The following is a 10936-nucleotide window of genomic DNA, read 5'->3' as shown; positions in this document are numbered from 1 at the left end:
GACACGAATGAGTTTGTCGTCTTCGATTTCCAATCGTGCCCATCATAGGATGATTTGGGAGGGTAATTTGTATTTTCCACGAACGACAGTTTTTCAGGCGCTGGCTTTAAGATGGGAAATCCTCAAAAAGGTTTACCAAATAAATGGATTTTCCCTGAGAACGAAGAATGATTTAAACATGATTTAACACCCAACTCACTCCACTTGCGCATCCCTTAATTTTCACACGTGACGAAATTCCAGAAAAATTACACCCAGAAATTCTACCCTCATAAATTTTTTATCAAATGTCGGTCTTTAAGGCGCTTCTCCATGTTATAAATTCCGAGGAAATACTTTTTCTTAATTAAAACTCTCCCTCTTTTGCCCATTCCATGCTTTCTCTCTCTTTTTTTTTATTATTATTTCCAATGAGGTTACATTGCTTTCTGTTCTCATGAAGAGCTGCTGGGTAAAAGGTCTTGGCCGACGTCTTAGAAAATTGTCTTCTAATTTGCCCATGTTTTGACTTCGCTTTTGGCAAATTGTCCTCAAAAATTCGCATAATCCCATGGCTTTCTTTCACCGCCCTGGGAGGCAAACAGTGAGCAAAAAGAGAGACATTCTTATCGCATTTTCATTTAATTTTGTATACTCGAGAGAGTCTATATATTATGTAACGCAAAGATACCTAAGTTGATGACTTTTTCATTTTAGCACTGAGAGAGAGAAAGGCAAAAATAGACAAAAATACTGTGATAATGTCCCGGAGAAGCTCTTTTTTGTTGCTTACGCGAAGACATGGGAAGAAAAAAGGAGTGATAAATGCTTTCCCAAGTAAATTTCCAAATGATTTACTTCGGCCATGGCGAAGTTGACACTCTTCTGTGGAGTACTTCGCAATTTGCACCAACAGCGACTAATCTCTCGAGATGGTGTGATGGACGGGAAAAAAAGGCAAAAAGTACTCAAAGAGTGCGCGAACGAAAGGGTGAAAGAACACGGAACTATCTAAGAGATTATGCTATAAGTTTGCGTAGTATGAGATTTATTTTGCTATTTGAAGTAGCGAATGATAGATTTGGAGTGACGACAAATGTGGCGCAATTGAGAATTATATTCACTCTTTCTTTCCTCTTACGATCTTTTGGGCAAAAATTCTGCCGATAGAATTTAATTGAGAAAATCACTCGAGCAAATTCAACATTTCAATCATTGTACAAAATCTCACCAGAGATAACCTTTGACAAGAGGGTCTCTAAAACTTTGTCACTCATTGAAATTTGCTTTGTCGCCAAAGAGTGATGCTGCTGAGGCAGCAAAAGCGGATTTATAGCTCCGCGCGGCCAATTTCACAGATAAAATTCCCACGTTTCCACTTAATTGAAGAAATAGACCGTGCGCTGCCCCGGATATTCCGCCCTCCGATGGCTACGTGACGGGGTCACAAGTAGATTCATCCACGGTCATGGTAATTTATTCTCAATATATAGGGAAGCCGCCCGAAAACTTTACCATCTGATAGCGTTCACCGAGGATTGAGTTCGGGAACTTGGACACTGAGTGCGGGGGGTTCAATTAAAACTTTCTTCCTGTGTCCAATGAAGAATTATCTTGTCTTGCACATTTCCCAGGACCTCTTCTGCGGGTGTTAAACTTGCAATTTCCAAACGATTGATTAAAGCACAACTTTCCCTCACTCTTCGCGTGCGCCATTCTGCTGGCAAAGGTTCTCCTCTTGCGAGAGAATTATAGACCACATTTAGATAGATATCTCATGGGCGTAAAGGTGAAATTCCGGCAGATTTACGCAGCAAATGCTCAACGTGCTGAGCAATAGACTGGCAGTAATTTTTCAGTAACACTGTTAACACGTGTCGCACGAGTCAACGAATGTTTGGAGGACTTTTCCCAGAGATGCTTCACATTTTCGTATCCCGGAAATTTAATTTTTATTAAGGCCAACCGATTCATCTCAAGGAGGAGCAGATTACTTCAATGTCTAATCTACAAATCGACCTAGAATCCGACAGAGAAATGCGGAAAAAAAGTCAAATGCTAATGCGATTTAACCCTTTTGACCGGGTTTGAAGCTTTTTACAAGGCGGTTTCTTGCACTCTGATGCTGTTTGAATTTAGAGATCATTAACCTTGTTTGATAACGCTCGGAAATACTAGTTGAACTGCGCTTGTAAAGTGTGTCATCAGAGTTGACGGTAACAATCTCCCAAATAATACCCATTAACTCAACATACACATTAATCTGTGAAACATTCTAAATAATCCTTAACAGGCTGCATATACATTTCTGTCGAGAACATGAGCTTAATCTGCGATTCAATATGTGTTGCACCTGTGATGCGTTCTGTGACAGACCCAATTAATTTTGGTCACAGCAATTTATATTGAAATACCAAATGTAATTGAATTGCGTATAAATGACGTACAATCAACTGGAGCGCTAAATCAATTAATTCACATCCAGTTTAAGTGAGAAGTAATTTCTCATCTCTCGCTCGTGGCGCCAATCCAAAGTGGCGACACTCACTGGATAATCTCATGTGCTTTTGCTGAAAATCCCGAGGGAGTATCACTGCGGACAGTCAATTAAATCCGACGATGATCGCAGGGCGTAGGGTTTCAGTGTCATCACTCCCCCACCGTCTATTTCTGCCCGGCGCTATATTTGCCAAAGATGATGGATACGAGTATTTCTGGAGCTTTATCGCGTACACTTATAGCCGATAATCATGTACATTCTCCCGCATGTGGGGTCCAATATAGCGGCAGTAATGAGTTTTCAGCCCCAACCGTGGGGGTGGGGAACGGAGGGGAAGCCGAGCGAAAGGGACCTGCGCCATGTGACTGTGCATATTTTATGAAAATCCAACTGTTCGCTGTGTGTATGTGGGAAATCCACGCAACAATTGTGCGCACTTTCCCGCATACATTTGCCCACATTGGAGCCCCACCGCCGCCCCCGCCGCTCCCCCCCGCTCGGCATGCTTAACACCACAAAATGGACTTTTATCACCTCCGCACACTGCGAACAAACGCAACAGGAGAATTTTCCCCGAACACCATCTTCAGTCGTAGTTGGAGTTTTCGTGGAAAAGGCAGCCGCAGCATTGTCCGCAAGGTGTAAACACACTCCCTTCCTCGCCAGCACACACCGCAAAGTCTCCAGCGTCGTGGAAAACACGTCAAATGGTGCTCCAGAGTGAACAAGTTCCGTAGGATCAATTCCGCACCTCAGCAGTTTTGCCGAATCACTCGCAGCACCCCCACTTTCGGGTATCCTGTTGCTCAAGAGCAACTCCTGGTTCCCATCATAAATAATTTGGGCTGAGCAGAGGCAGAAAAATCAATTCCGAGTCAGAGGTAATGTTGGCATTTCACTACATATCGCCTTGAATATCTATTGGGATGATTCTCTGTGGTGCGTATTTCTGGGAAGTATGTACAACAAGGGGAATAATTTTAGTGATATTTACTCTGTCAATATTTATTAATGGGGCCAAAGCAGAGAGCGAGGCAGCATCTTCCCGGGCCAAATTAATTCGCGCTTATCATCCTCCTGAGAGCAATAATAAATTGCAGCAAATACATATTGCCTCTATCACGCGATAAGGCACAGAGTGTATTTGTTTTATTGGAAATAATAAAAATACACATTCACCCGTTGATGGTATCGCTGTATTGGATTTTCTTAACATATGGACAATCAATGAATACTGTTATCAGTTGCGAAATGACAACAGAGACAGAAATCCCATTTATCAGCCAGGCGAGAGAGGGTGAGGCGCTGGCGAAACTCCCCGGAGAATCCCCAGAGAGGGGCCGCAGGGCGTTTATTTATGTAAACCACACCAGCAATATTTGACCATCGCCATGAGAACCCGGCCAGCAATTGGTGGCCGTGCACAAAAATGAAAATGTCGTGTTTCTCACCTCCATATGGTTCGCAGGATGTTTTGTTCTCCGGGCGTTTTAAATCTACGGCACTGGCTGCATTATTTATTTAAATTACCAGGACCACCGAACTCCACAATTACATGCCCACGTGGAGCCTTTGACCAGTTGTAATTGCATGCAGGGCGAGTGAGAGTCCCGCATGAATAATTGAACGGTGGAGCTGCATTAAATTGCCAGCACTCACAAACAACGCCAAATATACAAATACGACGCCTGACCATTATTCACCTGCCAGACGCTTTTTCTCACCATGTCACACCCTCATTTTTGCGCCCATTCACCAAAGCATTTATCTCAAGAATCATTGCGCCTTGCTTGATAGTCTTTCATCATTAATTATGAGAATTGACGAGGGGCAAATAGCACAGCAAGAAGTCAATTTGCGCTGAAATGAATATTCAGTCTCTCGAAAATGATACCCTGCGATGTTTCACCAAGATAATTTGACGTGGTGGAAAATTAGATTAGAAAATTGATTTGTTTTCGAGTTCAGGCCGAGAAAATGTACATTGTTTGAGAGGAAAAACACACCTGTCCCCTGATTTCGGTATTGACCACCCATAATGGGAATATATGAGGTGTTTTCTATTGTTCCATCTGACCTGATTACGCGTCACGCAGAATGATGATAGAAGAAGTCTACGCCTTAAGTACACACACTTTTCTCACCCTTCGCAGATGATCCAACATTGAGAATAACAAAGATTGTTTACTTTGCCAGCATGGGAATTATAAAAGCTCCTTTCGCGGAAGGACGCACAAAATGTGATAAAGTTAACATTCGTATTTTCCTGAGCCTCTTTCAGTCATTTGGCGAAAAAGGCGGGAAAGTCAGTGGGGACAATTCAAGAAATTTTCCACAAACATTGCCGCCTTTGATCTTTTTGCTTTTCCCTCCCCCCAACATAGAGAGAAAAAAAGGGTGGCACGCGAGACTGAAGACGCCGCGGGGAGAAATCTCGCCCGTCGCGCACGAGGGCCTTAATTGAAATAAATGGAAATTTTAATCTCTTCATCGCAGTCTTTCACCTTTTTGGCATTGATTGAGGAAAAATGAAGATATCTGCCGTGCAAAATCAATTTGATCCATTAATTCAGAAATCGTGTCAATGGAATAAATGGATCAAGAGGAAATTGACTGGTGCTCCCATGGAGTAATTCACAAAATGAAAATGTCTCCCACACCTTTCACGCCCAAATGAATTGGAGGACAGATTGTGGGTGGGGGGAAATGAGGGAGTGATAAGTACTTGGCACTAAATCAATGATATTCCGGCCTGATTGCCAGACATCAATTAAATCGCAACATTCCACCTTCTTGACGCCATCAGTTTAGAGAAAGTTTCACAGAAACGGCTCCGCATCAATGTTTTAGGATAATTACTGTTCTCAGGGTCCTTTGTGTGCCACCCTCTTCGGGCTGTTCGATAACAACCCCGATGACCGCAAAAGATTCCCTCAAATTACTCTAGGCAAGCCCAACTAACACTCTGTTATTCACAAATCATCCCGAAATCACTTAATTTTCTCCTGAATAATATCACTTCGGTTTAGTTTTAATATAATTCATGTTTCACAACGGAAACTCGACAAACAATAATCAGATAAATAACAATAACAATATATCACAAAAGTGCAGGAATCAGTCACATAAATAACATCAAAATATACTGCGCTCAGCATTGGCAAAGAATAACACAAACTCTATTATAAACCATCAAATTCCATATATAACTTGCACAAAGGGGTGTTTTTATTACCTATATTTTTCTCATTTACGCATCGCTTTATTAACAAAAAAACATCCATTCCAGCTGTTTGGCTTTCTGACAATCACACGTTGATAAAATCACAAAGTATCCTTTTTGCATTTTAAACACAATGCCGCAGTGTATATTTTAATTGCTTTCATCTGCTGCTCACTGGCTTTAAATGATTAAAGAATAGCCGTTTCTCAAGCCCGCGTTTAGCCCTGAAAATCGATAGGAATACGCTGCTGGAGTCAGTGAAATGATGATAAATCGTATCTTATTAATATTCAATCTCACTCATGGCTTGGGATGTCGAGAGATTTTCATTATTCTTCATTTGCCGACAGAATGTTCTCTATCACTGACAGAGAATCTCAAGGCGTGAAAGTGAGATATTCCGCAAATGGCTGAAGATTTCTTGGTGGAAAATCCCGCAATTATTTGCCTCTCTTGCCTTCCACAGGACACTCTCGCCGCCCTCGCGTCGTGGACAATGGATCTGCTGCGCACCGAGGATGTGTCCTTGTCGCAAATGGCCCTCTACGGCTTTGTCTCCTTCGTGATTGTCTCTCTGCTGTGCGTCCTCATCTACGTGACCTGCTCCAAGTCGTACAGGCTCAATTGGTTTGAGAACAACCTCTTGGAGACGGTCTCTGAGCACGGCGACATCGCCCAGAGCCAGGAGGCGCTCATCAGCTGCAGCACCTCGTGCCTCGAGGCGGGCGCCGAGAGTGGGCGCCAGGGCGACGGAGATCCCACGTTCTGGGTGCCTATTGCCAGGGCCGGCCGCTCAGACGCCCCCAACTCCTCGGCCGCCTCCGACGACAGCCAGCTGCCGACGCCCACATCTCCCGCCGAGAGCAACCGCTCGGTGGCTTCCAGCACCGTGCCGATCGCCCGCAATGACAAGCATGTGGTCCTGGCCACGAGTCCCGCCCGCCTCAAAGTCTCCTCCATGCAGGCCAAGCTGGATCACACGAAAATCGATACGTCGCTCTATGACACGGTAAGAAGTGCCTCATTAATTGCACGCCCACACACAGAACTTCAAACACTGCCACAGACTTGCCCATGTACAGATGATAGATGAAATTATGGAGCGTTTTATGCAAATTGGGCAATACTCAATGGCATCATTTGCAATTTCTTAACAAACTTGTGCAGAATTCTGAAATCTCCCAACTGACGATTCCATCTCTCTCAACTCTTCACCCCTGAGCAGGTCGCCTCGCCGACGCCTAGCGTCTCAAGCACGGAGAACACCCACGGCGTCGTGCATCTCACCCTACTGTACGACCCAATTGCGGGCATCCTGAGTGTGCGCCTCATCGAGGCGCAGGATCTCCAGCCGCGCGACTTCAGCGGCACCGCCGATCCCTACTGCAAGATCCGCCTGCTGCCCAACAAGACCAACGTGTGGCAGACACGGATCCACAAGAGGACTCTCAATCCCGTCTTCGACGAGGACTTCGTCTTCGAGGAGCGCCCGGCAGTCATCGGGCGGCGAACGCTGGAGATTCTCCTGTACGACTTCGACGCCTACTCGCGGCACATGAGCATCGGCAGCGCCCAGATCTCGCTGGCCCACGTCGATCTGTCGGACAAGGTGGAGCTCTGGCGGCCTCTCACCTCCTGCACTGAGCGGGACGCCAAGGTGGAGCTGGGCGATATTATGGTCTCGCTGTCGTACTTGCCGTCCGCCGAGAGGCTCACGGTGGTGATCATCAAGGCGAGAAATCTGCGAGTCGTGGACGACAGCCGCAACTCCTCAGGTTGGCCACCCACAATTTCATCCTCAGTCATAATCATTAAGGCAAATTAAAGAGACAACATAGCCGAGATACTATCAGGGCTTTAAAAGTACGACGATTAAAACGCAATGAGGCAACATGAAAACATCAAATTAGCCCTCCTGCCCTAATTAAGGCTATCGCAAATTGAATCTCAAATTTAAAATTAAATTCCTCTAAAAATTAGACAAAACACCCAAATTGACAAAGTTTCAGGACAACCATTACACCATCGTTATTATTGTCTCTAATTTAATAGGGGCTGGAGGGGGAGAGCATGAGCTTTATCCCATCAAAATAAGCCAATTAACACCTCTTCTCGCACTTTTGCAGATCCCTACGTCAAGGTGAGCATCCTGCAGGGGGGAAAGAAGCTGAAGAAGCGGAAAACCGGCGTGCAGCGCGCCAACATCTGTCCAGTCTTCAATGAGGCGCTGATCTTTGATATTGCGAAAGATACTCTCAAGTCGTGCTTAATTGAGTTCATTGTCATGCACGACAGTCTCTTGGGGCCAAATGAGCCGCTGGGCCGCGCCGTGATCGGCAACACGACGGACGTGCGGGTGGACGAGAGGAACTTCTTCGAGGAGATGTTCAGGACCAAGTCTGCCACGGCACAGTGGATTCCGCTGTCTGAGCCTAGCGTCAGTGTCTAAGATCTGCAGCAAACTAATCCAATTTTCCACGCCTCGACGCGTCAATTGATGATCCATCGCACTTTCTCGCCTCCTTTTTCTACGCCATCACCAGGGTCTTACCAGCCTCCCCACATTTTATATGCATATTATACATACGAGAAATGAGAGGAGATTACTATTACAATTGTGTGTCATAGAGACAATTATTTATCATGTAGACATGAAAATTAATGTACAAAAGCGGCACAAATGATGCTGTTAACCATTAAAGAGAGTAGAAGAGACAAGAGAACATGGTTATTGAGACTTCTCGTCAAGAATTCATTACGAAGCATCGCGCGATTCACGAGAAAACTCCTCCCAGCGGACGCAAATAAATCCTCCACGGTCTCTATTGTGGGCTGGCGGAAAAGTCGACCAATTTTTCAGTACTTTCCCTCAGTGAGAAAAGAAAACCTCTGGCGAGAGGAAAGTAAATATTTTTGAATCACCACTTGTGGGCACCCCGCATCATCTCTCAGACAACTTTCTATTTACATTCTGCCATCGGACTCGAAAATGATGAAAGACGTGTCGAGGGAATTGCAGTTTGTCTTATAATGCGAAGAGAGTCGACAACAGTGACCAGAATTTTGATTAGAATTTGATGTGATACTTTGTGTGTGGTTTCCTCTTCATTTTTCATCAAATTTAGACCTCCCTTTCCCCCCCCCCCCATCCCGCAGCTGCTCCAAAACTCACCTCATGTGCACGGTGAGGTGACAGGAAGAACAAACATCCAGCGTCAGTGAGTTATGAGGGAAATTCATAAAAATTAGACACAGTCGTTTGATTACTCTTCCTTCGCATGACAGTTCCAAGAAGTCTTTTATTTTGCTTTGAGCGACAGAATTTTTTTGCCGTGACACAGAAACGAATTCGTTATATAAGCACAAATTGAACTTGCTTCATATCTACCTCCAATTTGCATTAAAGCTCAGCTCACAGGAAGCTTTAATTCACCGGATTGGTCGATTGTGGAGTTTTATAAAATTCCATTTACCAATGCAATTCGCATCTACTGTTTTTTTTGCCCTTCTGCATTTGTGCCTTCTTCGCGATTTCTCCATTTCTTCGGGATCAGAATCAAATATTTAATTAATATTCTGCTGAAGAAGGAGGAAGTGCTTTGGCGTGGTAAAAAAGCTGGAGGATTAAGATAAAGCTGTAGTGGGATGGCATTAAATATTCTACTTTCCATAATTGCTTTCCATTCTCTCTCTCGCGCGGAAGGTCAGCGAGATGTTTTCTCAGAAAACATCCCAAACAGCTCCGGGGCATCGGGCTCTCGCCGGTGAGAAAATTGAAAAGTGCTCGCTGGTGTAGAGGACGTGTGGAGTTGTGACGATGAAAAATGCCATCGTGAAGGAGATTCAGCACATAAAAGATAATTGAAGGGACATACTTTAGGGAAGTTGCCTGGCCGTAAGTGGAAAATCGAAGGCATCCCCTTGAATAAAACAGAAATTGTCACAATGTTTGATGTCATTGGAAGATAAATTCCATTATCCTCGTCCTACCACGTTCGGTCGCCCCACTGGAGTGCTCAGGGAGTTGAGTGTATGAGCTGTTCAGTGAGGCGTGGTTGGCATTTGAGCTATTTCGAGGAAATATTTTACAATAGACACTCTCATATGAGCAATAATATCGCATGAATCGCTGGAAATAGGTCGATAATAATAGATTGAAATTCGATAAATGTTCTTATACATATTTTCCCTCGGCCAGAGAGCATCCTCCAGACAGAAATTCTCCGTGCAAGTCGTGAGAAGAAAGTTCATTGTTGATAATGCATTGCGATGGCGAGGTGAATTGGAATTCCGTCGAGGGCATGTTTTGTCATTCCTCGAGCACCCACGAAGCGCTTTTCCTCCCCAGCACTGCCATCTTTTATGGCTGGCGAGAGGAAAAGGCGACAAAGTGACTTCATCTTTCTTTCCTCTCTCTCGGGTTCTTTTCCACTCTATATCGAAGACACTCTCGCAGCTGGGAAAATGTTATACGGCGCAGTGGAAAAGAGTGCTGTTTGCGGGGAAATCCTCAAGAATCTCCGCACCCTCTCTGCCCCACCGGTCGCCCAAGACCCCGCCGAAAGTGTTATATAACCGTTGACGGAGCGTGAGACTTTTTTCCCAACAGCTAAGACCCGCCAAACAGAGGAGATTATTTAATGATGTAGAGAAAGTTGTATTTTAACACAAATTGGTACAAAAATGAATTTTAATGAGGTGGAAAAAGGGAAAATATTGTGACTAAACATCTTTTCGAAGCCCAAGCGAGAGACTTGTAATTAAATGACTCGACGATATTCGGGGAGGAAGTTTCTTATCAAACAATTGCTCCCGAGCCATTTTGACCTGCACATTTCACGTCCAACATTTCTCCCCACGGCCAAACTTTCATATTAATTTTCATAGGTTGTTGTTATTGAAAAAAAAGCGAGGGGCGAGGGTGAATTAAAAAAGAGAGAGGGAGAGATTGTGTGGGGCAATTTAACTTTTAGTATATCGATGCTTCGACATCCAATTTTGCCCATGATTCCGTGATTACACTTCACTTGGCAAGTTTGCAAATATTTTTCCATGCTCCCCTTCTGTGATTAATAAATCTTGGCAGAGTCGCTCTTTTATTGCCCAAACTCGCCACCCTTAATGGAAGACATCTTAGCGAATCGTCCGGGTTTCCGGTTATTCGTTAAAATGAAATCAGCACAAATTATATATTGTATTAGAAATTGCTCCGAGTCATAATTTTTCCCCCTCAC

At 44.3% G+C, this 10936-nt stretch overlaps 1 protein-coding gene across 1 annotated transcript; it reads left to right on the top strand.

Annotated features, from left to right (window-relative positions):
- Positions 1-6180: 6180 nt before the first annotated feature.
- On the top strand, positions 6181-8493 carry LOC132262108 (synaptotagmin-1). Its single transcript, XM_059761245.1, has 3 exons — positions 6181-6711; positions 6928-7477; positions 7829-8493. The coding sequence occupies exons 1-3, from the start codon at positions 6199-6201 to the stop codon at positions 8149-8151; spliced, it is 1386 nt and encodes a 461-aa protein (XP_059617228.1). The 5' UTR covers positions 6181-6198; the 3' UTR covers positions 8152-8493.
- Positions 8494-10936: the final 2443 nt, after the last annotated feature.

The sequence above is a fragment of the Phlebotomus argentipes genome, unplaced genomic scaffold (assembly GCF_947086385.1).
Source record: "Phlebotomus argentipes unplaced genomic scaffold, Phlebotomus argentipes genome assembly contig_15, whole genome shotgun sequence".
NCBI lineage: Eukaryota > Metazoa > Arthropoda > Insecta > Diptera > Psychodidae > Phlebotomus > Phlebotomus argentipes.
This window is presented reverse-complemented; position numbering and strand designations above follow the sequence as displayed.

Excerpts from the sequence above, each read along its gene's own strand:
- LOC132262108 (XM_059761245.1), top strand. The coding sequence starts at position 6,199 with ATGGATCTGCTGCGCACCGAGGATGTGTCCTTGTCGCAAATGGCCCTC. Across the intron at positions 6,712-6,927 it reads ATACGTCGCTCTATGACACG|GTCGCCTCGCCGACGCCTAG; the intron begins GTAAGAAGTGCC and ends ACCCCTGAGCAG. Across the intron at positions 7,478-7,828 it reads CGACAGCCGCAACTCCTCAG|ATCCCTACGTCAAGGTGAGC; the intron begins GTTGGCCACCCA and ends GCACTTTTGCAG.